We start from the raw sequence: 27,042 nt of genomic DNA, 5'->3' as shown, positions 1-27,042 counted from the left end.
TTCATATTAACGCAGCCAACAATTTCAAGGAATAAAAGGATAACCTTAGATTTATCAAATAAGCACAGTACATCATGTGCATCCAACTCTCATCTCTCTCTCTGTCTCTCTCTCTCTCTCTCGCTCTCTCTCAAAAAACAAACAAACAAAAAACATTTATTTTCCAGCATTAAAGAAAAAGCTTGAATGGTAATGATTGACTGGTTTAAAAGCTTTCCAAATTATCCCAAATTAAAAAAAAAAAAAAAAAAGAATAGAAAAATGGCCACATTTTGTGGAAGGAAAAGTTCTTACCAGCTTTCACAAACATATTGCCTCATATTCTTTTTTTTCTTTCTTTTTTTCACTGCAAGACTGTACTAAATATAATTGCAATCAATGCGATACTTTGAAATGTGATAATTTGAAGCATTTAAAAAAACAATTTATATCTAATAAAATATCTGTAATTTATCAAATGAATTAAAATGTATATTAAAAAGAAAACAAGGTTTAAAAAAGTATATGCATAATGTTTATAATGAACAAAAGCAGGATTTTATTCATCATAAGCAGTAATGTTTGTGTTCTCCCTCCACTGTCACTGTGTACTAGGAAGTTATTTGCCTGCCCACTAAGCAGTGGCACATGACATTTCTCAGAATCAAATTAAGTGGCAGTGTATCACTGGAACTACATGCTAAAGGTGCATCTCTACTTACTGGCTGATCCTGATCCTCTGTAAGCCATGCCAACAATTAAACAGAAGAAATCAAAACAGCACAAAACAATCTCTAGTTGTACCCAGCCTACATAGTTGTTTTAAAGGCTCTTCAATTAATCCCCCAACATTTTCTTGTCAAATGTGACACCTTATACGAGACGATATCGTCTTATCGTTGTGAAACTATCACTCCATTGACATCAGTTCTAATCCTGATATCACATGATATCTTGTTTGGACATGCAACATGGTTTTCAGCTAATGAATTTCAGTTATTTTAGCTTTTTTTGTTTTGTTTCATTTTTCTCAAATGAATCTTGGGGCATGGTACAGCCTGCGGATGCAGAATGTGAATAAAGACTTGAAATCATAAGTCAAGTCAAAACCACCTTTGACACGTGATCAGTCACTGTCAAACAGGCATGGCATTCTGTAAGCTTTGGCTCCTGGGAAAAATGTACATGAAACGAACAAATCTGACAGGTAAGAATGACATTTGATTTCTACAAGATTCAAAGGGAGAAGGGATCACTAACTTTTATTCATGTTAGTGCATGATAGTTGTTAGAGGGAATATGTTCTGATGCATCTGAGGAATGTGGGGGAAGATCAACAACAGTTAATTTGAAAATTGTTGGAGAGTACCAATTTAGAAACAATTACATCTCACTATCAAACCACAGTTGCTGTACCGAGTAGAAGAGACTTTAAAAGAGTGTGAGCGAGGCATAGGCCCAGGTACTAGACTTTTAAGAAAGAGAGATAAGTGAGTCCTAAATGTGATATGCAGAATGACCAATTGGGAGATGTACAGTTGTGATCATGAGGTAATGTTGCAAGTACTTTTTTTGACTCTGAGGTTTGAACAGGCTTCAAAAACAATCTCATATTCATTGAATAATATATTGCAAAAAAGAAACTTCAGAACTGCTGCAAATAAAGAAGCATGATAATTGTTGTTATGGATATGTTCACTATAGGGAGTGCCATCAAATATTGTTGAGCATAAGCAGAAACACAGTATGGCGGTAAAAATAATTTAGATATTCAGGGACTGAGAACCCACCAGAAGAGAAGAGCACACAAGGAGGCAGATCACTATCACTTAGAGCATCAAAGAAAACCAATTAACACACCGTGAAAAGAATAAAGCTTGCACAAATCCCTTTCTACTATAAGGCAACTTGCAAAGCAGATTTTGAAAATCACTCAAACCACTGCACACAATACTTTGACTCTTCACCACATAGTAATAGTTTTAACTTTTCAAAACAAAAATTGTGCCCAAATATTGTGGTATGTGCATAGTGAGTCTCACCTGAAACCGTTACCCTCATTGTGGCCTCAAGTGGCCTGTTGTTATCCAAGTCCTTGCTCAGCTTTAACTCCCCAGTGTCTTGATTGAGAATCAGCAGGCTGAGTTCATTTCCCTCAACAAATGTGTAGAGGAGCTTGTCAGACACATCTGGATCACGAGCAGGCACCTTCCCGATAGCTCCTGTGGGAAAGCTGCTGGACTTATTAGTAATGTAGTTGTTAAAAATAATCTCAAAATCCTGTAGAACGGGGTCATTGTCATTGACATCTACTAGGAGGACGTGTATAGTGGCCCGACTGACAAGTGGTGCGGAAGTGGCCTGGACCACTATTACGTACTCCATCTTGGTCTCGTAGTCTAGGTCAGTAAGGGCAATTAGATCCCCGCTGAAGATGTCAAGCTGGAAGACCTCAGGAATATTGCCCTCAACAATCTGGTAGAGGATCTGGGCATTGGTACCTTCATCTGGATCTGTGGCACTTACACGGGCAAGAGTGGACCCTACAGCACTGTTTTCCTCTACGTATATATACAACTCGTCCTTTTCAAACACAGGGGCATTATCGTTTATGTCCAACACCGACACATGAATGTCTACGGCTGCTTTGAGAGGGGGCACTCCTTTGTCCACTGCAAACGCCTTGAGATTATACACTGCAACGTTTTCCCTGTCGAGCTTATGGGCTGTTCTGATGATCCCAGAGTAAGGCTCAATAAAAAAGTCCCCCTCGCCATCATCTCCACCCTGGAAGGTGTAGCTCAGTCGACCGTTAGATCCCGAGTCTCTGTCTGAAGCGGACACCTGGAGTACACTAGTGTATGCCGGTGCATCCTCAAACACTGTTCCCTGGTAGATGTCCCGGAGGAACTGCGGTGCATTGTCATTGGCATCAAGAATGATAATCTCTACATAAGTGGTGTCTGATTTCTGGGGAATACCGTTGTCACGGGCAATGATGGCAAGCGTGTAGGATGCCAGATCTTCGTAGTCAATCTCAATCTGAGTTGTGATGGCACCGGTGTCAGGATCAATCTTGAACTGTGGCACATTGTCCTCCATTTCATAAGTGATACGGGCATTTTCACCAGTGTCCTCATCGGTGGCACTGATGACCACAACTGTTGAGCCTACGGGCCGGTCCTCGCTCACTAAAACCTGGTAGTTAGCACTTTGAAATACTGGTCGATGGGTGTTGGCATCAGTCACATTAATGAAGACTTGAGCTGTGTCATGGCGTGTACCATCCGAGGCGGTGATTGTTAGGAGATACTGCCTTTCTTGCTTGTAGTCCAGAGGTAGTGCCAAAGTAATAAGTCCCCCTCCACTCTGGCTGGTGATGGCGAACCTGTTCCGTGTGTTCCCACTAGATATTTGGTACGTTACCACACTGTTTACATCCCTGTCTACAGCTGTGACGGAAAGCACACTGGTGCCTACAGCTGCATCCTCATTGACCTTTAGGTTATACAAGTGCTGTGTGAAGGTGGGGACATTGTCATTTACATCTAGTATAGTGACACTTACACTAGCTGAAGATGACATTTTAGGAACCCCGCAGTCTCTGGCCTCAACACCAAAACTGTAAAACTCTGTAGTTTCCCTGTCCAGCTCGGCACCAACCGTAATCCATCCAGTTTTGTTATTGATAGTGAAAGGAAAACCAGGTGATGTGTCAGTCAGCTTGTATTCCAAATGGGCATTGTCACCTGAATCAGCATCGATAGCTTGAATGTGCATCACCGAGTAACCTACAGGAACATTTTCTAACACTGAGGCTTGAAAGGGTGTGCTGACAAACATGGGGGCATTATCATTAACATCCACCACTTGGATTACAACCATACCTGTGACATTAATAAGAGGTGGTCGCCCTCCATCTTGTGCTTTCACTCGCAGTGTGTACTCTCTTATCATTTCATAATCTAGAGGGCTGATAACATCAATGACACCCGTAGGGGAGTGTATGTAAAACTGGCCCTTTATATTCCCATTTATGATGCTGTAATGCACTTTCGCATTATTTCCGGCATCTCTATCTGTAGCCTTCACCACAGCTACTTGTGAATTCACGGCTATATTTTCAGGAACTTGAACTACATATCTCTTCTCACTAAATTGAGGGTAGTTATCATTCTCGTCCTCTACGAAGATGTGCACTGTGGCTGTGGCGGAACGTGGACCGGGCTCTCTGCCCTGGTCGTTGGCTTCAACAATAATCCTGTACTGAGATTTAACTTCTCTGTCTGGTCTGACTCTGGTTTTGACCAACCCATTCCTTGGATCAATTTCAAAGCAAGCGTTCACCTCATCATTATTCACAATCTTATAAATCATATTAGCATTAGAAGGGGCATCTCCATCTGTAGCCCTAATAGTCATCACTTCAAAGCCTACTTCAACATTTTCTCGAATACTAACCCTATACTCATTTTGTTCAAAAACTGGCGCGTGGTCGTTAGTATCGCTGACTGTGATAGTGAGGTACGCTGGTTTAGCTGATTTTTTAGGGGTTCCCCTATCAGTAGCAGTAACTTTGAACACATGTGTGTCTTTAACTTCTCTGTCTAAAGGTTGTAGAGTAGTTATACCACCCGTCTCAGGGTTTATTTGAAATAAATGGTTAGATCTGCTGTCAAAAAGAGCTTCCATATCATATTCAACAACACCAGCGTCTCCATCATCGGCGTCGAAGGCTTTGAGGGTAATGACGCGCGTTCCCGAAGGCTCGTTCTCGGGCACTGATACTTGGTAGTTTGGCAGTTGAAACTGAGGAGCAGAGTTCACGTTTCTTTTTTGACGTTTAACCCACGGGTCTAATTGACCTCCAATGTGTTTTCTGCTTAAATGTAACTTAACATCGACAAATAAAGAGCCATTCAGTGAGTTAGGCATTAAACAAATCAAATTCGCTTCATCTTGCTGCTTATGAGGTAAACAGAGGCTCGTGCTCCTGAGGGAAATAACGTGCCGCTGGTCTTTCTCCACACACCTACCTCGAACCATTTGAGAACTACGCATGGATACAGGTAAACGTTCGTAAATGTTTATGGGTAAGAAGTCTAAAGAAAAACATGTCTCATACCCAGTCAAGAGATAGAAATAGGCATCTGGTTTACGATTTTTTCTTTTGTGTTTGTTGAAGCAGTTCTGCCCATGAATGAATGTATTGAAATGAAGGAGAATGAAGTTTTCTGAAAGCAGAGATTTAATCCGCAAATACAGTGGCACAGGATTTCTCGGTAAACGAGTGCAGTCAACTTTGCGCGCGAGTGATACCAGCCCATCACTTCTCCGGATCTTTAGAAAGTGCCGTAAAGACTTGTCTGTGAGACTTCTGTCGATTACGTATGTCCATTCTGGCCCGATTGATACATTTGCCAGTGTTGCACCAGGCTGGAGGGCTTCCGATAGATGTAAATCCAAGCATCCAAACGGTGAGAGATGAATAAGTAATCCAAAGCAGATCCATATAACTGTTAATTCCATGGCTCACGCGCATTTCATTGAGAAAATTTGTCCAAACAATCCAGAACGTTTACAGTCTGCAAAATCCCAACCATTCCTGTAACGTGCAAATGCACATTGGGTCAAGGCATGTTTCTGTGTGCAGGAACCAGCAGCAGGGACCAGAGAGCTGCACTGATAAGTTTTAATGAGTAAGATGGCTCTTCACCCTCCCCTCCCCTCCCACAACAATTTGCATGGACCTACTCATGCATTGTGATTTTGAAATATCCAATGAGCTCAACCGAATAGCTTACATTCGTGGCTATTAAGGCTATTAAATAAAGTTTTAAACGTTGATTTTTTTCCCCTATTATGTAAAGGATTATAATGTATTTCTAAATACTGAGACACAAGTATAGTTAAAAACAAGGTTTAAAAAAATCGTTCTTTTATGTTAATTTTTCTTGTTCCAAAATGTAAGAATGCACTATAATTCTTTATATATATATATATATATATATATATATATATATATATATATATATATATATATATATATATATATATATATACACACACACACCATACATACACAGTACACACACCGACTTTGGTTGTTCTTAAAGTTTCCATAATCATTTGAAGACTTTTAGCTGTAGCCCTTACTCTGTTCATTCCATGTACAACCTTTTTTCACCGTACATTGTTAAATAAAACATCTCAGCCATAAATAAGCACCAATAAAATATATGTAATACTCAAATTATCTGATTTCTTGAAAAAAGAAAAGGTGCTGAACCTTGTGTCTATCCCGAGGAAATAGATCTCATGCTCAACTCTTCGTTCTCATTCCCCAATATAAAACTCCATGAAATGGAATTTAGTTTACATACATCTAAAGAAGATAAAACAGTGTTTTGTCTGATAGTAGTGATCTAGGGCAGATCTTGGTTGAGTACGCCCCCTTGTGGATACTTAAAGGAATAGTTCACTTAAAAACGAAAATTCTGTCATCATTACTCACCAAGTTGTTTCAAACATTTCCTTCTTCTGAACACAAAAGATGATGTTTTGAAGAACTTCGGTAACTTAACAGTTGATGGACCCCATTGACTTCCATAGATTTTTTTTTTTCCTGTTATGGAAGTCAATGGGGTCCATCAACTGTCTGGTTATCGACTTCCTTCACATTATCTTCCTTTGCGTGTGTGTGTGTGTGTGTGTGTGTGTGTGTGTGTGTGTGTCTATATATATATATAAATAAAATTATTGTAAAGAAAAATAGTACACAAAGCAAAACATTTCACAATAACGTTTCATGTCTTAAAATACAAAACAATAGACAGACAAAACACTGTCTAAAAAAGAAAAACATTATAGTCTTGCCTTTCTTGTTAATCGTTAGTGGAAGATGTCCACATATGGTTACTCTTAAAAGGAACTTGATGCTAAATAACTGTAGGACGAGTTATGGAAAAAGTAATTGGGGGAAATTGGCTGAATAAATAACATTAATTCTGAGAAAAGGTCTAGAATAATTTATTTGCTATAAGTGTGGCTAACTTTAGTGGGGCACTGTGCAATCAAATCAAGGTTGAAAGAAACAGTAGTTTAGAATACACATTCTCTGATCATTTAAAAAAAATCTTTAAGTATTAAGTCAAGTCATGCTCAAGTCAAGTATTAAGGCCCATTCACACCAAGAACGATAACTATAACCATAACTATATTAGAATCCACATTAATGCCTAATAACAGTCTGTTTATTATAAGCACATGCTGTGGGTGTATTCTGATTGGCTGTCAATGTTTTACTTGTTCAACATCTGAAAAAAATCTTTCTGAAAATCCAAAAATATTATTCCACTGTTGGGCTTCCCTGTTCTCATAGAATTAGAACAATTAAAACAGCCTTCAGTTTGAATGAAAAAATAAACAGACTTCCACAAATGTGATTTTCTTACAGTGCAACTAGTAGTAAGCTCGCTAAACACACAAGAAATATATTTCTTTACATACTGCTGATTTTTTTTTTTTATAAATATAGACTTACAAATTCTAATTAATTATAATTGTTAAAGGGATAGTTCACTAATAATTCTGGGCAGGATTAATAATTCTGGTCAATAATTCATACAGGTTTGGAATGACATAAGGGGGAGTAAATGACAATTTTCATTTTTGGATGAAATATCCTTTTAACTACCTTCAATCTTTGTGCCCAAAAGTGATTAAATTCAAACTAAATATCTAAATAAAATTCATGTGTTCAAGTTTCATTTATTGCAGTTGATGGGTACAACATTATGTAAACGTTTCAAACTAAACTGTTAAATTCTTCCAACCAAAAACGTAGGTTTTTTTTGCCACTCTTTACAGTCCTTTATAATTCCACAGATCCACCCTGAATGAGGGACATTAGTACAAAAATGGCCAGCAATGGGGATGACTATATCAGAAAACAAACAGCCCACACAGCTTGGTCAACAGTATCCAGTCAGACAGTCTGAGAGCAGGCAGGATGCTACTGGTAATACGGTCTATATCGTGACTGGTCAGGGTGGTGAGGCCCTGGCATCTGTCCCTGTGGTGGTGGCCCCTGCATACGGGGCGGATGGGGTCCGCGTGAATTGGGCCACATCCCTGGGCTCATGCCACCTGGTTGGGTAAAAGGTGGGCTAAGAGTGCCTTGGTCCTGTGGCATTGAGTTTGGGTTGTAGTGGGGAATCGGACCTGGTGGAGGGTGATTCATGTAGGGTGGCATCTGGCTGATGATGTGTCCAGGTGGAGGGGGTGTTGACATGGGAGGTGCCTGGTTGTAAACCATGTGAGGTGTGGCCGAGCCTTGCGGCGGGTGCTGCATGGGGATGCTGAGAGGGGGGGGTGGGGGCGGCGGAGGCCTGTAATGTGGTTGTTGTGGTGGAGGCATTATGTGATGCGGGTGGGAAACCACTGGTTGGCTTGAGTATTCACCAGGGAGATGGTGCGGGGCTGGAGGTGTCTGTGGGTGAGGCTCACGGGGAGAGCGGCCCAAGCTCCCCGAATCATCATGAATGGGCACTGTGATGAGGTTGCTGTGCTTCCGTGTGGTCACTGTGGCAATCCGGAAGGTCTCCGGGGGGAGGGGCCGTGGGGAAGGCCCCAGATCGGAGGGTGAGGATGGAGGCGGGTGGTTGTAGTTATCGTGGCCTTGCAGTGGGGAAGGAATGAGAGGGTGTGATTTAGACAGCTGGGGAGGTGGAGGCAACCGGAAGCGGTCTGGTGGGTCGGAGGCCAGCGTCGGGTGTGGTGGATCCGGGCGAGAGCTTCCGGTCTTGCTGGCCCTCATGTGGCGATGGTTGATGTGGGCCTGCAAGTCTCGCTGTGAGAGGTAGGTGCGTTTGCAGCTTTGCACGATGCTGCACATGAAGAGGGAGCCACGCTGGCACTGCTCGATGCGCTGGACAGGGTCTGTGCAGCTGTAGAGGGACAAACTGAACTTAGGATTTAGTAGGGGAAATGGACTCTTATACACAAACTATTAAGGCCCGTTCACACCAACAACGATAACTATAAAGATAAAGTTCTAAATATTGTTCTGAATATAAAAAGTCCACACCAGAGCTATAACGATAATGATACAGAGGAACGATATTGCTGAGATCACTTTCAGAGCGATTTTTTTTCCCAGCTGTTGAACGATAAAACGCTGACAGCCCATCAGAATCCATTCGAATTTAAGGGCTCATGCATTTAATGTATGGAAAACAATCGGCCATACCCTTAGAATGGACGGTGAGAAGTATTAATGGAGATTATTATCATAATGTCAGGCTAACAAACCATGTAACAAAATTAACTCAGGTATCCAGCGCTAGTTGACAACTTTGTCTTTGAAGTTGCTGTGAAAAAGACTAGGTGTTGTTTTTATTCCACAATATTGACTACATCAGCTAAATTCACTTCTAGATTAGATTGTCCTGCATGCTGAGGACATCTGCTGGTTAAAGCCGTGAAAATGCAAAAACATGTTCAATGACATGTTATAAACACTTCAAAACCGCAGTTGCTTAGATTAAACAGACCGTTACCGTTTGTTGGTGTGGACGCAATTATCGTTATCATTATAGCTATCGTTCTTGGTGAGAACAGGCCTTTACTCTGATTTCCATTTATATCCCAGGACATCTGAACGAACAAAGGACCTGCTATTCAGTATTCACATTGCCCTCCAAAAGTTTAGGCAATATCAACATAAAAGCTTATTATTTATTGCCATAATTATTATTGCAAGACCAGCAACAATTACTTTCTTTTTGATTTTATAATAATGGCAGTATATACAGGTCCTAGTCAGACAGTGATGCCTGATTACCGGACTAAATTTTGCCCATAATTAAGATTAGTACAGACAAATAGTACAGACCAAATAAAACACAGTTTAGAGACACTATCATATTTTAGTATGCTCTGATTCAATGATTTTTGTTTTGTTAAAAAAGCCATAAAAAAAAAAGATTTATGCTTGTATTGTCTAAAATCCTATTATGACCAAAAGTAATTTAATGCTAAAATCATGGCCTGTAAAAATCTCAGAAATGGTAAATATCATCTTCCCTGGAAATTTGATCTAAAAATGTATTACATTATATTATATACATAACTACATAATAACACCTGTTTTTTGATAATCCAGGGAATTAAAAATATATGCACTTTGTAAAAATGTAAACCAAAAACAACATTAGACAACAAATAAATGAGATGTCAGTACAAATCAGTACAAAAACAGATGCTTCACATTATGTAATAGACGGTGTAAAGTAGACCTTATGAGCCACATTCAAAGCTGTTGTAAAATAGTCGATATAGACACCTGTGACTGCATATCATTTCAATTCTATATCAATTTGCCAAATATTTGAGGGTACGTTTACACGACAATGATGTACTAAAAATGGAAAAGTTTTTCCTTCATGTTTTTCACGTACACAGATGACAACATTGTCAAAACCATCCTCATTCACATGGATCAGCGAAAACGATTAAAAACACTATATTATGATCAGTAATTGGTGATCTCACTTTATAAAGAAACACTATGTGTCTATAGATTGAACACGTAATACGCATGAGCATGCTGCCAGCGTTTTCATAAATTCACATTAAAAATATTTTAATTGATAATGTGTCTTTTAAACAGCCTTAAAGACGCAAGTGGTGCACCAAAACTAAATTACTCTCAATATGACCAATTAACACTTAACACTAGAAACTAAAAAATATTTTTAACAAATTATGATTTGTATGATATATTTATAATATAAATTAAAATGTAAAATAAAAACACTATTCAGTCTCAGTTTTCGCATTTTCCCTGTCACAAAGTGAACATCTGTCCACATTAAGTATAGAAATGCACTCACCAAAAGGATTATAAGGGAACACCTGTTCAATTTCTCATTAATGCAATTATCTAATCAACCAATCACATGGCAGTTGCTTCAATGCATTTAGGGGTGTGGTCCTGGTCAAGACAATCTCCTGAACTCTAAACTGAATGTCAGAATGGGAAAGAAAGGTGATTTAAGCAATTTTGAGCGTGGCATTGTTTTTGCTGCCAGACGGGCCGGTCTGAGTATTTCACAATCTGCTCAGTTACTGGGATTTTCACGCATAACCATTTATAGGGTTTACAAAGAATGGTCTGAAAAGGGAAAAACATCCAGTATGCGGCAGTCCTGTGGGCGAAAATGCCTTGTTGATGCTAGAGGTCAGAGGAGAATGGGCCGACTGATTCAAGCTGATAGAAGAGCAACTTTGACTGAAATAACCACTCGTTACAACCAAGGTATGCAGCAAAGCATTTGTGAAGCCACAACACGCACAACCTTGAGGCGGATGGGCTACAACAGCAGAAGACCCCACCGGGTACCACTCATCTCCACTACAAATAGGAAAAAGAGGCTACAATTTGCACGAGCTCACCAAAATTGGACAGTTGAAGACTGGAAAAATGTTGCCTGGTCTGATGAGTCTCGATTTCTGTTGAGACATTCAGATGGTAGAGTCAGAATTTGGCGTAAACAGAATGAGAACATGGATCCATCATGCCTTGTTACCACTGTGCAGGCTGGTGGTGGTGGTGTAATGGTGTGGGGGATGTTTTCTTGGCACACTTTAGGCCCCTTAGTGCCAATTGGGCATCGTTTAAATGCCACGGCCTACCTGAGCATTGTTTCTGACCATGTCCATCCCTTTATGACCACCATGTACCCATCCTCTGATGGCTACTTCCAGCAGGATAATGCACCATGTCACAAAGCTCGAATCATTTCAAATTGGTTTCTTGAACATGACAATTGAGTTCACTGTACTAAAATGGCCCCCACAGTCACCACATCTCAACCCAATAGAGCATCTTTGGGATGTGGTGGAACGGGAGCTTCGTGCCCTGGATGTGCATCCCACAAATCTCCATCAACTGCAAGATGCTATCCTATCAATATGGGCCAACATTTCTAAAGAATGCTTTCAGCACCTTGTTGAATCAATGCCACGTAGAATTAAGGCAGTTCTGATGGCGAAAGGGGGTCAAACACAGTATTAGTATGGTGTTCCTAATAATCCTTTAGGTGAGTGTAGATACTCTTTATAGCATAACTCCAAAAACAAAACTGGATGTTTAAGACAAGCATGTGCTTCTGAACCACATAAAGTCAGCTTACATACTCTTATTCTAACGCCCACAGACGTTACCAAGGAAACAGAACATTTTCCTGATTTGCTTGCACCTTACAGGCAACATTTAGAGGAACGCTACATCCAAACTTTATATACCAGGGACAGACACGGTGTGTTTTTAAAAGCATCACTTGAACCTCAAACATACTAAGAACAGGATAAAATCCACTTAAACTGTTGTAGGAGAAACTCACCCTGGGCACATCTTGTCGCATTTCTTCTCATAGTGCAATGCACAGTCATAGCAGAAAACATGCTTACAGGGAATCTGAAAAAAAAAAAAAGAAAAAAAAAAGAAAGAAAGTCAAACAAGATCTCCAGCAGTAAAAATTATGTTTTAGGGACATATTTCTTACCATTCGCCCATAGATCTTTATTGGCAGGCCGCACTTGTCACAAAAATGAACTGGAGTGTCATCTTTTACTCCTACCAAGTTGAGCTGAGGAAATAAGCAGATCACTAACTTATAGTAAATATTTGATTAAATATTAAAATATTGTACACATTTCCTTTATTACATAATTATTATTACAAAAATATAATCTATTTTGTTGAAAATAATTGATGAGAAATGTGTAACCTTATAATCCCAGAAGATTGGCTGAGGGAATCTGCGCTGGTTTCCATACGCATCTCCAGATTTACACTCAAACCTTTCCTCTTGTTTATAGCTGAAAGGCTCTGAAGATCACAATTAAGTTTATGAAAAAAGAAAAACATAAATCTATTCATAAACAAGTCATTACTACAGTTTTATTTAGACTGAGCAAAATTTAGATTTATTAGTGTATCCGACTCAAATCCATTAAGCTGTTTAGAGTCCAAAAAGCAAAAAACACATGAACAGGGATGTACTGCTATAGCAATTCCGGCTGATGCGATAAACCGATAATTATTACATTATGTACAAATGAAAAACAAAACACAAAAAACTAAAATGTAATTTAAATAATTTAAAATGCTACAAGTAAATTTAGGAATCACAACATTATAATGTACAGTACGAAAAATGGATATTAGTTTTGAGATTGGCTGAATATTACATTTAACAGTATGGTGTTTTTAAAAATTAACTTTAAGTGAGCATTAGACAGCAAAGATAATATAAATGTAAAATATGATAAATTAACATGCACAAATCTTTACAGACAGATACAATTTCATTACTTGCACGTTGCCGGTCAGTTCTAAAGATCAGATCTGGAAACACATCAGATTTATGTGTAGTGTGAACAAGGTGGTAACACACTCTTTTGTACGATACTGCACCCACTTAGTGAGACTAACCTTCTTCACTTTTTGAGGGCAGTCTGGTGGTGGGACGCTGAGGTCGGGCGGGCGGCTTGCCCCTTACCGTCTGTTTAGAAAGTAACTTGATTGGGATCTGTCTGCGAACATCAAGACCTCCAAGGGATCCTGAACCATCAGTTCCTTGAAGGTCATCTGAGGAAACATACACAAGACATCATTAATAAGAAATCCACACTAACAAGCACAATACTAAAACTGATACATTATTAGGGGTGATTAATCTGTCTGATTTCCCGATTCGATTCGATTACGATTATTGAAGTCCCGATTCGATTACAGTCGATTTTCGATTATTAACGATTCTCGATTAGCGATTATTGATTTTCCATTTCACAACAGTAAACGAAAATACACTACAAAGTGATTGCAGTATTAAAAAAAGTCAGCGGCTGAATTACTTAACTCTTTTATTGAGTAACAACAACTCAAAGCACTTTCTGTGTCGTGTAGTTATAACTTCAGAATTATTTGTATAGCTTATGTTCTGTAGAACACAGAAATTAATACATCACATTGTGTTGTGACTCATCAAGTTGAACTAAACAATAACACATTAATGAAAGGCTTATTTCCTTTAGGAAGTAGATCAGAACCAACATACTGTAGAAATTGGACAATTTTCTTCTAGAAAGACAAGGTGTTCAGGTGGAGGAAGACTGCAGGTTGCAGTCGAAACATGTCAAGGTAAAGAAAATTTTTTTTCTCCACCTGAACACCAGAAAATTGTCCAATTTAATCATTAAGAAGACAAAATGAACATTTTTGAACTTACTGTAGCTTCAATTAGTAACATACAAAGCCACTCTTATACACAACTAAATAATAAAAAGTTATGACTTGAAATGTTTGCTGTATACTACAATCAAAAACAGCTTATACAAAAAAAGTGAATGAACATCTGCAGAGGGCACAGTCAAAATGTAACTTTTTGTGACTGAAATTGCACATATTGCAGTATAACAGATCGGTTTACACAGTGTAAGTTACTGATGTGAAAACTAAACAATACAGAAAGCAGCTCTCATACAAAAATACTAAATAGGTAACAATGAAATTGCCAATTTTACATACGTTAGCTTTTAACGAAGAAGGTGCCGTTCGAATTTGGCGCTCAGCCGAGTCTATTATGCATGTGCGCGACTCTGTTATGTGCACGCGGCACGCGGCACGCCACAGACTGTCCGCGCACTGCACGTCCGCTTATAGTTCCGCCTTTTGCGTTCCGTCAATATTACGTTATTAGAAAAATATATATATATATATATATTTTTTTTTTTAGAAAATCGATTTTTTGACATTTGTGAATCGATTCATAATCGTCCTCGTCCGCATCGCGATGCATCGAAGAATCGATTTTTTTCCCCACCCCTATACATTATAGGTCTAAAATTAATCACACCATATTATCACTAAAAATGAACATTTCATAAAAGGAGGAAATGGATAAATTAAGGAATAGAGACCTGTGTTATCCAAAAAGTGTTCAATAAAAAGGGGAGAGGAAACCAAATATTACTAACCTAGACAACCATAGTAGGGGCAGGTCTTACTATAAAGCTTATACACAAAATTTTCATAGTAACTAATGAGTATAACTGTGTTTAAAAATATATTTGGAAGTCCAATGTGAATGTCTCCTGCGTTTATTTAAATCTGGCACTTGCTGGACCCGCGCGCAGCACTAGTTGGTCATGTCAGCGGCTAACAGCTGAATACATCCCTTAATGCGTTTACTGCCAATACACAACAACGTGTAAATAGCACCAGGATTCGCTGCTTTACTGGCAGGTGGTTACCTTTCACTCGAGAGCATTTTGGGTATTTAAAACGTAAAGCTGCTGCAGAAAAATACTTCAGTTCGTTACATTAGCTTGTAGCTCACCATTTTGGTCCATGACTTGACGCTGTTCGTACTGCGAATCTGCGATGAGGTGGTGGGAGTGGCTTCTTGTTGTTTGGAGTTCAACGTTGCGCACAATTTACGCATATGATGTTTTGCGTTAAGTGTCGAGTTTCTGTTGTTGATATACATCGATTTAAATTGCGTTTTACATAATGCAACCACCAAAAGTAGTGTTACAAGCAAAACCCACTCAAAATTGAAAACAAAAGTAATGTTTTATATAGGCTACAGACAAAAGAAAACACAGCAACATACACTTTAACATCATAAATAAACCATATGAATACCACAATATAAACGTTAACTATAATTATTACATTTACAATTCATTTAAAAATACATTTTACCATAAAACCCAACAAAAAAAGTATATATATATATATATATATATATATATATATATATATATATATATATATATATATATATATATATATATATATATATATATATATATATAGCATATAAACTATATTATATTGTAGGCCTATTATATTATAAAGTCCAGGATAACCTGTTAAAAATTGCACCATAGTTGAAACAGTGATGTATATGGTCTCAGATAGTAATAGAAATCAGAAACACATTGTGGCTCAGCATGTTGTATTGTTGAAGAAGAGTAAATAGCTTCTGGATATCGGTTTTAAAATGACTCATACAAACATGCAAATGTTCTTTTAGCAGAACAAATTGTGCTACAGGAAAAACAATTAGTCTATTCTTGGTATGCAACCGTCCATCTCGACCATTTCTGGCCAGCTTTCATACTTATTAGTTCCCCTGTCATTCTTCATGTGCTGAAAAAGACAGAAAAGGGAGAGGCATACATTAAGTTTTTTCATTGCATAAACTTAAGCACATAAATGGGTGAATTTGGGTTAAAAATGGGTTACCGTCTCAAAAGAGACATGGGTCATGGTTTTCTTCCCACCCACAAAGATCCAGTTATCTCTGAATTTTAGTTTGGAAATATATGAACTGCCAAGCTCTGCAATAAGTGCCCTTGCTTCATCATTGAGTCTATAATAAAGGAAGCATACAAATCATGACATCATGAGACAACACCATCATAAGATGCGCATGTAGTATATGATGAAACTAGAGAAAGAAACTTACTTTGTGGCTGGATCATCAAAAGAGGCTATTAACACAAGAGAACCATCCTCGATTGACTTCAGAAACTCTATCAATTCCTCAACCTCTGTCAACAGCAAAAGATTTATTTATTACGTGTGAACTGAGAATGAGAATGAAATAAGGATTTATAATGCAGAAATACTGAACAACATGGTGTAATGAAGTCAAGATACAACATACTTCCACTCCACATATTGAAGCTGCCAGTGTTAACGTGTTCACCTGTTTTTTCTGAATTTTTGATGAATAAGAAAGAAAACATATTACACTCTGGCAAGAAATGTATGTGAACCCCTTGGAATTAATTGGTTTTCTGCTGTAATTTGCGATAAAATGTGATCTGATCCACAAACACAATGTGCTTAAGCTGATAACACACAAGCAAATCTAATTTCTTGTTTTTTTTGTTGAACACACCCATTAAACAGTCCCACTTCTGGAGGAAAAAGTAAGTGAACCCTTGGAGTTAATATCTGGTCAAACCTCTTTTGGCAGCAATGACTTCAATCAAGTGCTTTTGGTAGCTGTGGATTAGACCTGCACAACGTTCAGGAGGAATTTGAGACCATTCCTCTTCACAAAACTACTTCAGCTCAGCCACATTTGTAGGCTGTCTGCTGTGAACACCTCTCTTGAGGTCATTCCACAGCAACTCTATGGAGTTCAGGTCTGGGCTCTGACTGGGCCAGTCTGTGGTGGATTTACTTCGATGCATAGGGTCATTGTCCTGCTGCATCACCCAAATTCTAAGCTTCAGCTGGCAGACAGCCACCCTGACAATATCCTGTAGGATATTTTGGTAAACTTGAGTTTTCGTTTTCCTCTCAATGATGGCAAGAGGTCCAGGCCCTGAGGCAGTGAAGCAAGCCCAAATCATGTTCCCTCCACCATACTTCACTGTTGGGATGATGTTTTGGTGTTGGTAAGCTGTGCCCTTTTTTGTGCCATACATAGCACTAAATATTCTTACCGAACAATTCAACTTTTGTTTCATCAGTCCATAGATTTTTTTCCCAGTGGCGATGTGCTCTTTTGCAAACTTCAATCTTCAAGCCTTTAGCTTTTACTCGTGGGTTCTTCTTTACCTCATTGAGGATTCTGCATTGTGCCTTAGGAGTCATCTTGGTTGGGCGCCCACTTCTAGGAAGCTTAGCCACAGTACATGTCTCCATTTATAGACAATTCATCTAACTTTTGACTGATGGATGCCTAAACACTGAGATTGCTTTGTATCCCTTTCCAGCCTTACGGAGATCAACGCTCCATTTTTGCGAGGCATGGTTCACATCAGTTTATGCTTCTTACCAACAGCAGTCTTAAAAATACTTGCATGTAATTTATCAATCAAAGCAGCTCTAAACCACATTATTAATTGGACTCCAGGTGTGCAAGGTATTAGCTTTCGTTGAAGTAATTAGTCTATTGATCCACTTTTTCCTCCAACACTGGGACTGTTTAATGGGTTTGTTCAAAAAGACATGAGAAATTAGAATTGTTTGTGCGTTATCATCTTAAGCACATTGTGTTTGTCTATTGTTGTGACTTAGATGAGGATCAGATCACATGTTATGGCAATTTACTGCAGAAAACAAGTTAATTTGCTTTATGCCCAGCTGCACTACTTCCTGAACTTCAGCCAGCTCCTTTGTTTCCTGTCTGCCATTATTGGACAAACTGATTAATCCAGGTGTGCCTGACCTTAGTAACAATAATCAGACACACCTGGATTAATCAGTTTGTCCAATAATGGCAGGAAACAAAGGAGCTGGCTGAAGTTCAGGAAGTAGTGCAGCTGGGCATAAAGCCAATTCCAAGTGGTTCACATACTTTTTCTAGCCACATATTGATAAAATATTTCAAAATACTAATATTAAAATATTACTAAATACAAAACATGGTGCCATTTTAATTTTTTGCTTTTTTTAAAAGGGCTTGACAAACTTACCATTGATAACAACAATATTAATTCCTAGCCAATTATTACCACGTGTGTCTTTCTCTATTATCCTAAAACAAAATGCAGAACAGGTTTAAATTCTGTCAAATAGCACTTATGGTGTTGGTTTTATCATTCAGTAAAAGTATATTTACATTTTCCCCTCAAAGCATATTTGTGGACCAACCATGTTTGTTGCACCGCTGTAAATCTTAAAGGCAAAATCTTTTCCAGGACATGGTTTTGGGAGGCCACATTTGTTTTTAGGACCTGATAAAACATATATATATAAATATGTACCCTTGAAATATATATTTTTTTACACTGTACCAGACCAGATTATTCAGTGATTGCTTACCATCATCTTTGTGATTATCAGGTTTCAACTGGTCATAAACTCCTCCCCCCATTGACCTTTCTGGGTTAGAGAAAAATATAAAACACACATTATACATAGCCTATATGCCAGTACAAATTTTAATGAAGCAAACTTAGTTAATTAAATTAAAAAAAATATATATATATATACAAAAAAAATGTAATATTCCTTACAGTAACTCACCCACTATATTTGATAGTGTTAATTCAGGATTGATCTGCAGGAGCTTGAGGACAAAGCTTATGGATATTATGAGGGCAGCCACCATGAAAACAAATTTCAATTTTTCTGTGAAAGCAATTGTGATTATATATATTTCTCATTTTACCATAATATCCATCTTTGTTAGTAGATTTAATGTTTGCACAGCATCCTTTCAAAAGTGGAACAAAAGTTTCAAAATGTGCTGATATTTTTCTGATGGTAGATGTTTTTTTGTATTTTCTGGACCTTGTTGGTCATTTATGGTCATTAGGGGGCTGAGATTATTGGTTGATTAAGCTTGTTCGATCTTATAGACCACCTTGGACCACTAACAAAACAGCAGTTATCATGTCAAAACCTGTTTGACCACTTTAAGCAGACATGCCATGTTTTTATCAGCAGGAACAAGGGCCTAATTCAATCTAATTTAAATTGTGTTGGTTTTCATAGAAGAACATTAGGCTACTATAACAAGTCTAGAAAGGCTGTTGCATCACTAAAAAACTTTAAGGGCTTGAGAATATAAAGCTTTTAGAGTCTGGCATCTATGCAAAGTAAGGAAACATTTGCATTCACAGTCACTTTTCAAATGTACAGCTTCTGCGTTGTGATAGAAGATAATGCAACCAGGAAAGTAAACACTGCACTGAATGAGACATCTAGCATGTCTTCAAAAACATAACTTACTGTTGCCTCTCTGTCTCCTGTGTACCACAAGGGGACCAACTAGAAATAAAAATGTCAACATAAACATGAAACATGAGAGAGACAGAAGAAGATAGCGAAGAGAAGCAAAACCAACCTCTTCTAACGTATATCATGACTGAAATGTTCGGCTCTCCTCACAGAAGCTGTAGATCCACTTTAAGCGAAGGTGTAGAAAAAGTTATTCAGCACAACACATCAGCAATCTATCAATTGATCACTTCCTATATTTAAAAAAATGTAGAATTAAAAATACTTATGTTTTTTTTAAATCATATCTGTTGTCCTTGCCACTGCGGATCTAATTTAATAAAGTTGCTCTAGACTTTAGACTCTATACGGAAGGATGACTAATGGCAGTGCAAAGGTAGTGAGGGCTACTGCATTTAACCCATATACTCTGTCCAACTTGATTAACTCGTTCTTGAGAATTCTGGCTAAAACGCTTTAAATCAAGTTTGTCAACTTTCTGTAAATAATGATGTTTGCTGTCGTTACGACTATTTCCTTTAAAATAAACAATGGAGACTTAGCCTATTAAAAGAAACACATAGAGAGACTAGGCAAATATATTTAAAAAAAGTAGTATAAAGCAAGCAATCTATCCTACTCATTTAGAAGAAAGATTCCCCTCGTGAGTCCATGTATTTTTCAGCAATTCTGTTGTACCTAAGAGGGAATTAGTATGACAAAAAGAAGGCTATTGGCCGTTTGTGGACACCGTAGTCTCACGTTGGCGTGTCTGTCGTTCAGCGAGTACGCACTACGCCGCGAAACCGCTAGATGGTGGTGTCGAGTCGACTACAGGAGCACTAGCAGAAGACGTTCGTATACTATGGAACGCCGTTGGGGACAATTCCTATTATATGCAACGCGTGAAATTTGGACGCATTAACACGCACAGTTTGTACGCGTCTTTTTGGTCCGTGTAAACGCGAACGTTTTGTACGTCTAAACGCGAAGTTTTTTGTCACGTTATTTAAAGACACGATCGTTTGTATCGCCTTAACGCAACATTTATGGCCGTGTATTTTTTTGTTACGTGTTTCTAGACGAAAGTTTTCGTCGTGTAAACATGACATTTTTGAACGTGTAATATTTCTGAGTCTTATTTGATGTGCGACATGAAAAAAGTTTTTATTTTTTACTTCAAATATTAGGCATAAAAAATATTGAGTTGTGTTGTACTGACTCTTGCATTTCCCACAATATATGTGGTCTTTTAGATTTTGTATTTGAAAATGGATTTATTCACCAATTTGTTGCATTCGTGCCTAAAATTGTCATATGGTGTGACATAAAAGTTATATAAAATGAAAATGGGATATACTCTCCCTAAGAAACTAACTTCAACATACATTTTTTCATTACTATCTTAAGATTTAACATTTCTTTTGTGCAGATTAATTAGATTTTGTATTGTTTTTCTAAATCATCATGCAAAGTAAGTAATCTCTCCTCAGCCTTTCCAGATATTTTAGATTAATTATGTTAAACCCGGTTATAAATCTATGAAAATGCTTGTGACTCTTGCTGATACTATTTCTCTTGTGTTCCGTTGACTTTTTTATGATTTATGATTAAAGTATTTTTACTGGCACAATTCTGAATGTCACACCAAATTATATAGTGTCACGCTATATGATGAACTGCAACACTCCACGATTTGTCAATGTAAAAAACCTGTTTTTTATTTGCATTCATCATTCAATTAATTCAATTCAGTTAACTTTAATCAAAAAAAACATACTAACATTCTTTTAAAACTTTTAAAATTATAATAAACTCATAAAAATGAGTAAATCAAACACCATATCACTTCAAGAACATTAAATTAAGTATAAAATTGAAAAGAAATAATTTAATTGTATAGGTAATTTAATGTTCACTATTAAACATTCACTATTATTATTGAATATGTTTTGAATAGTTATTTATTCTTCATTAAAAAAGGTGTATGTAATATTGTGTGACAAATATATCATATGGTGTGACTTAGAAAAACACTCACACCGTATGATACAGTGTCACACCATCTGACGTTTTGTTCAGTTAAGCTAATCTCTTGGTTAACTAAAAACAGCTAGCTTATACTTAGCATGTAAATTGCCACATGGCAGGAATGATTTTTAAGAATTAATAAGTTAAATTTGTATAAAAGTGTTTAATTTTTATGTAAATAATGTCACACCATAAGACACAAAACATTGACCACTAGTGAGCATATCAGATACAGAGCTTTTTAATTAAAAATGAAAATGCCAGAACTCAACTCTTGACCTTGCAAACCACTCCAGAGATGACACTGTAACTTCCTGGTTGAGTGTGGACCTCTTCATCATAATGATGTCCAAATTATTGCCCGTTAAAAATATAGATTGCAGTATCACACCATTTGACGCCTATTTTACGGACAAAATGTATTTGTCCAGAACTTGCTTTAAAATCATACACAGATATCAACACTTTCTGTGTCTGTTGAAATGGCCTAATTCTGTTACTTAAACTGTAAATCTATCAATTATTTATACTTTGCTGATATATATTGTCATATTAGTAAGGTCACACATATCCCGGACAGTCACACCACATGACAATTTTGATGTTTAGATAAAAATTTGAAGTAGAGGTCTTTATACACCTACTACAGCTATTATGCAGTAATAATATCTTGTCAGAGGAACAACATGAAGATATATATTTTTAACAAATACCCATTTTTAATAGGTTATGACATCATGGACAGGTAGAATTGCATGTCATGTCTCCCACCCACAAACAATTTTTTCTGTTTTAGTTAAACTGGTGATAATTTAGAGTCAATGATTAAATACATTCAATGACTGCATGAATTAACATTATATTCTTTTGTAACGTTAAAGGAATTTGTCCTGTAGGTAAAGAAAACGACCATATTTCCCTTCTGGTTAATACATTCGAGGTGTCTATTTGGACCACTGCAAATAGCCTACTTGTTGGCAGAACTAATTACACTAGGCCAGTCTACCATATATGTGGAAAAAGTCACCTCTTTAGTCAGCGGTTGTGGCGTAACGTGTAAAGGGAGACCGGGGTTCTATTCCCACTGACAGCGCTTTTTTTTATATAACTTTACAGTTATTAAACGCATTTGTTTTCAATAAAAATGATTTGAATTAAAATTCATTTTAATTCATAAAAGTTACATTTAGGGTAAGGTTCGGGGTAGCTCTAGGTCTTTAATATCTCAATAAGTTGCCATGATTTTAATATTGTTTTATAAATCTAATGATCTACTGTCAGTTATATTGCAGGATGTTTAATGCACAACAATACTGATGAGCAAATAGTAACGTTATCTGTCACTATTTATAAGTAAATAGCATCTAAATGTCTACTGAATCCACAACTGTTGCCATTTACACTTGGACTTGGACTGGCTGCCCCACAGTTTACGTGGTCCGCCTGCTGTAGTGATTCTGTAATGTTTATGTGTCGTATGATTGTGTCTGTGTTTAAATGTTGAATAAAGATTTGTAAATTGTCATAGGCTATGGTGCTTTGTTTTCTGCTTTTGTATTTGCCTTATTGTTATAATATAATTGTTAAATTTGTGATTGTTACAATATATTGTTGTTATTAGATTTTTATCTGACATATACAGTATACATACAGTAGCCTATATGTGTATTAATTATTTCCAGTCAAACTGACATCCCGACTTCAAGGAGCATTCCAGAGTCTCTCATACCAGATTGATGCTGGCCCACTCGGAGATTACTCCAGTCATTTTGAAAAATCAATAGCCACAGTATTTAGTATTTAGCCTTTGCTAACTTTATTATTCATTGTATTTATTAAAGTTGAATGATTTATGGCATTTATTGGCACTATTATGTATAATTATTGACACCCCACCGTGGACCTCACTAATTATTAAACCCTGGCTATGGCCATATCCAGTGTTGTATGTTGTATATGTTAACATATGTTATACATGTAGCCTGTTATAAGAGGATGCCAACTGAACGCAGTCTGTAAAAGTTCTTTGACAGTTAAATAAAAAAATTCTAAGAGCCATCGTAGAGAGTCAAGTCAAGTCAAGTATATTTATATAGCGCTTTTCACAATACAGACTGCATCAAAGCAGCTTCACAGCATAAACCAAAATAACACAACAAGGTTTGTTTCTAGTGTAAATTTATTGATTGATAAAATTAAATTAAATATTCCCAAAATATCCCCAACTGAGCAAGCCAAAGGCAACAGTGGCAAGGAACCGAAAACTCCATCAGCAATCCACTTTTCCACGTTACCGGAGACAAAAAACCTGCATGAGTACAAACGGGATGAGATGCCACAGCATGACATCACAACCAACGTATAAATGCATCATTGACTCTAAAGTTTTACGCTTGCCTATGTACATGCCAACGTAAAATTACGATCTCATTCACGAACAAATGTTACGTGTGACGTTTGCATAGGTATTTGCTTACCTAACAGCACATCATCCCTCACGGAAAGAAATGTCGTCTGATGTTTATGTATGTATACAGCAACGTGCCATCGCATCACAAATGCAAATGCAATCCTAAATAGAGCAACGCTATTGGCTGTTGTGCGGTCTGACGCGACACCCGAACATATACTTCGTATTTACGCGTACAAACTGTGCGTGTTAATGCGTACAAATTTCACGCGTTGCATATAATAAGTATTGTCCCCAACGGCGTTCCATAGTTTACTTCTGTATTTATCATAGACTGTAAAAAAATATGGACGTAGTGTCCGTGACGTCACCCGTAGGTTTCTGAAGAGCATTTTTGAAGCCTAAAGTGGGCGGAGCCGGCCGTCGCCATCTTGGCCTTGCGTCACTCCCGGATAACAGAAAATGGACAAACAGGCGGGGCGTGAGTGCGTGGAGCTGAGGAGCCTGGCTAGCTATCTGAAATCACCTAGCTCGACGTGATCGAGTTAGCTGATGATGTAAAGCCAATTAAACGTTCCTATTTTTGCCCTTCGAAATATTATAATAGTTAAAAGACATGGCTACAAGTGAGACTGTGTATTACTTCGAGAGTGTTTGTGTGTGACAGTGATTTATGTGCATACATGTCCGTCACTCTTTCATGGTCCGTCAGCGCGGCATCGCTCAAGTTCGTAGAGAGCTTATTCAGTCCATTTTAAATTCTGATGTTGCCGTCTCTCAAATGGGTTATGGTTTAACCGTTAAACCATAGATATATTGCCTTTGAAGTGCAAGTAAATGCGCTAGAAAATCCGCGCTCATTCACGGACGGAGAAAGCACCGACGCCCGCATGATTTCATCTGACGGTACATAAGCATATTATAATCCATCTGTTCCATGGGAGCAGAACGAACGAGCATTTATTGACGTTTTAAATTTGAAAACCCCAAAAAGCAACGAAATTGTCAGACATCCATTAGTGCATGTTCACAGAGGAAAACAACTGAAATACAGCGCTGGTTGTTCTCTCGAACGATAACGACGTAATCCAAAGACGTGAGCTTTGTAACGTTACCCAAGTATTAAAATTGTATGAAATGATAATCCCGAAAAAAAGCACAAACACTGCAGAGATGGCAAGTTCAGCAGCTAACATTTGCTGAGGTGAAGTGACGGGTGACGGCTAGTAACAGCAGACAAACGGCTAGCACTGACAGCGGCAATCCATCTGTCACTCAAGTGGCTTGGCCACACCCTTAAATTTAAATATTATTCAACTAAACGGACGAGTTATAAAATAATTCACCCCCCTCACAGTTGTTATGAAGGGCAAAATTAGCTGTATAGACCAAATCCACATACAGACACCAGGCTTTAAACACGTTTTTTTCTGCTGTAAAGTTGGTCATTTTAACATGGGGGAGATACAGATTTGACTCACTTCTGACAACAGCCTCAAGCGGCCAGTCAACGAATTACAGTTTAACTCACTTCCGTGTTGGTTTCAAGGGAGAGACGGGGAGGTTGCCGCTTGGTATTTATATTATGTGCAGAGCTATATTTTAATCAGTAGTATTGTACCCTCACTTTTTCTTGAGTACCGGTACTTCTCACATGTTGCCGGTACCAGGGCCGGCTCTAGCCCTTTGGTTGCCCTAGGCAAGATTGAGTTTTGCGTTTTTTGAGATTGAGTTATAACTTTATTTGTTATAATTTTAATGATTATGGCTTACAGCTTATGAAAACCCCAAATTCAAAATCACAGAAAATTAGAATTGATATGAATTGATATGTCATAAGCTGTAAGCCATAACAAAGTCTTGAAATATCTCACTTTGCATGTAATGAGTCTATATAATATATTAGTTTCACACTGAAAAAAACTACTTGTAAGATTTACTTAATAAAATCCTCGTAACAATTTGCACAAGTATATTTTAAGTAAATTTTACTGCTATAATATCAAGTACAACTTACGTGTCATTATCAAGTAAAATTTACTTAGTATTGAATGTAACGCTCATGAAGAAATTAAGTAAAAATTACCTATTTACATTTCATTTAGAAGTTATATTTATTTAAAATAATTAAGTAAAGTTTATTTATTGTTTTATAATTAGGAAGCTTGCTTTTATGAAATTATTAAGTAAATCTTACCATTTAATGAAGTAAATAAGTAGATTTTATTTAAGTTTTTTTGTTTTCATTTACTTAGTTTTATGAAATTATAATACTCCCTATAATTATGTAAACATTGCTTATTTCTTTTTTATAATCATGAACATAAATAAATTAACATTTTCTCTATATTTTTCACGAATCACACAATTAAAATACAATTAAACAGTTTATTTTTCAGTCATCAAAAAATGTTCTTCATACAAAAATGAACATTCACAGTCATCTCTTGACACAGGTGAATTCAGTAAAACTTTAGAATTATACTGTAACCTTTGTTTTAAACATAACAAATGTATTTAAAAAAAAAATATGCAAAACATTCGACATTCAAAACAGCACTCTGAAATAGTGAACTTTTAAAGAATACCATTACAACTTTAATGTATTAAAACATGAACAGCTGAATGTTTAAACAGTTACATCATACCATAGCATTTAATACAACTTCATCCTTAATCTTTGAACTTTTGGGTAAAGATTAAAGGAGAACTCCGGTCATTTTTTGGTAAATTTGGAGTGCTGTCAGTACAGAGAACAACGACAAAAATCGGTGTTGTCTACACCGTGTTATCCTCTTTTTAAAAATTTGCACCCTGTTGACTTCAATGGGGCAAGTACTAAACCTGCTTTTAGCCTCGTAAC

At 37.3% G+C, this 27,042-nt stretch overlaps 3 protein-coding genes across 11 annotated transcripts in view; all 3 read right to left on the bottom strand.

Annotated features, from left to right (window-relative positions):
* celsr1b (cadherin EGF LAG seven-pass G-type receptor 1b) overlaps positions 1–5,508 on the bottom strand; it is a gene marked incomplete at its 5' end in the record, with an annotated part of 43,431 nt that extends 37,923 nt beyond the window's left edge. The window contains one exon of the mRNA XM_081356691.1: positions 2,022–5,508. Within this exon, the coding sequence (XP_081212817.1) occupies positions 2,022–5,508 (3,487 nt within the window). The remainder of the gene's footprint in view (positions 1–2,021) is intronic.
* A 1,228-nt stretch (positions 5,509–6,736) lies between these two features.
* On the bottom strand, positions 6,737–15,440 carry LOC308685133 (E3 ubiquitin-protein ligase Hakai). 3 transcript variants are annotated; one of them, XM_081356692.1, is made up of 7 exons: positions 15,387–15,440; positions 13,481–13,636; positions 12,774–12,874; positions 12,549–12,632; positions 12,387–12,460; positions 11,437–11,493; positions 6,737–8,942 (listed from the first exon to the last, which is right to left on the bottom strand). In XM_081356692.1, the coding sequence occupies exons 1-7, from the start codon at positions 15,397–15,399 to the stop codon at positions 7,994–7,996; spliced, it is 1,434 nt and encodes a 477-aa protein (XP_081212818.1). In that variant the 5' UTR covers positions 15,400–15,440; the 3' UTR covers positions 6,737–7,993. The 3 variants fall into 3 exon arrangements, with proteins under 3 accessions (XP_081212818.1, XP_081212820.1, XP_081212819.1); XM_081356694.1 differs by lacking the exon at positions 11,437–11,493 and having other exon boundaries at positions 6,737–8,927; positions 15,387–15,438; XM_081356693.1 differs by lacking the exon at positions 11,437–11,493 and having other exon boundaries at positions 15,387–15,437.
* Positions 15,441–15,998: 558 nt separating this feature from the next.
* On the bottom strand, positions 15,999–20,587 carry LOC308685130 (protein FAM3C). Of its 7 annotated transcripts, none has more exons than XM_081356684.1 (11): positions 20,477–20,582; positions 19,866–19,992; positions 19,751–19,789; positions 19,043–19,147; positions 18,839–18,898; positions 18,636–18,750; positions 18,490–18,551; positions 16,725–16,775; positions 16,524–16,608; positions 16,301–16,427; positions 15,999–16,204 (listed from the first exon to the last, which is right to left on the bottom strand). In XM_081356684.1, exons 2-11 carry the CDS (start codon positions 19,882–19,884, stop codon positions 16,118–16,120), a joined length of 750 nt encoding a protein of 249 aa, XP_081212810.1. In that variant the 5' UTR covers positions 19,885–19,992; positions 20,477–20,582; the 3' UTR covers positions 15,999–16,117. The 7 variants fall into 7 exon arrangements, with proteins under 7 accessions (XP_081212810.1, XP_081212811.1, XP_081212809.1 ...); XM_081356685.1 differs by having other exon boundaries at positions 19,866–19,925; positions 20,379–20,501; XM_081356683.1 differs by lacking the exon at positions 20,477–20,582 and adding an exon at positions 20,379–20,445.
* Positions 20,588–27,042: the final 6,455 nt, after the last annotated feature.

The sequence above is a fragment of the Scardinius erythrophthalmus genome, assembly GCF_964197995.2.
Source record: "Scardinius erythrophthalmus genome assembly, chromosome: 24".
Classification (NCBI taxonomy): Eukaryota; Metazoa; Chordata; class Actinopteri; order Cypriniformes; family Leuciscidae; genus Scardinius; species Scardinius erythrophthalmus.
This window is presented reverse-complemented; position numbering and strand designations above follow the sequence as displayed.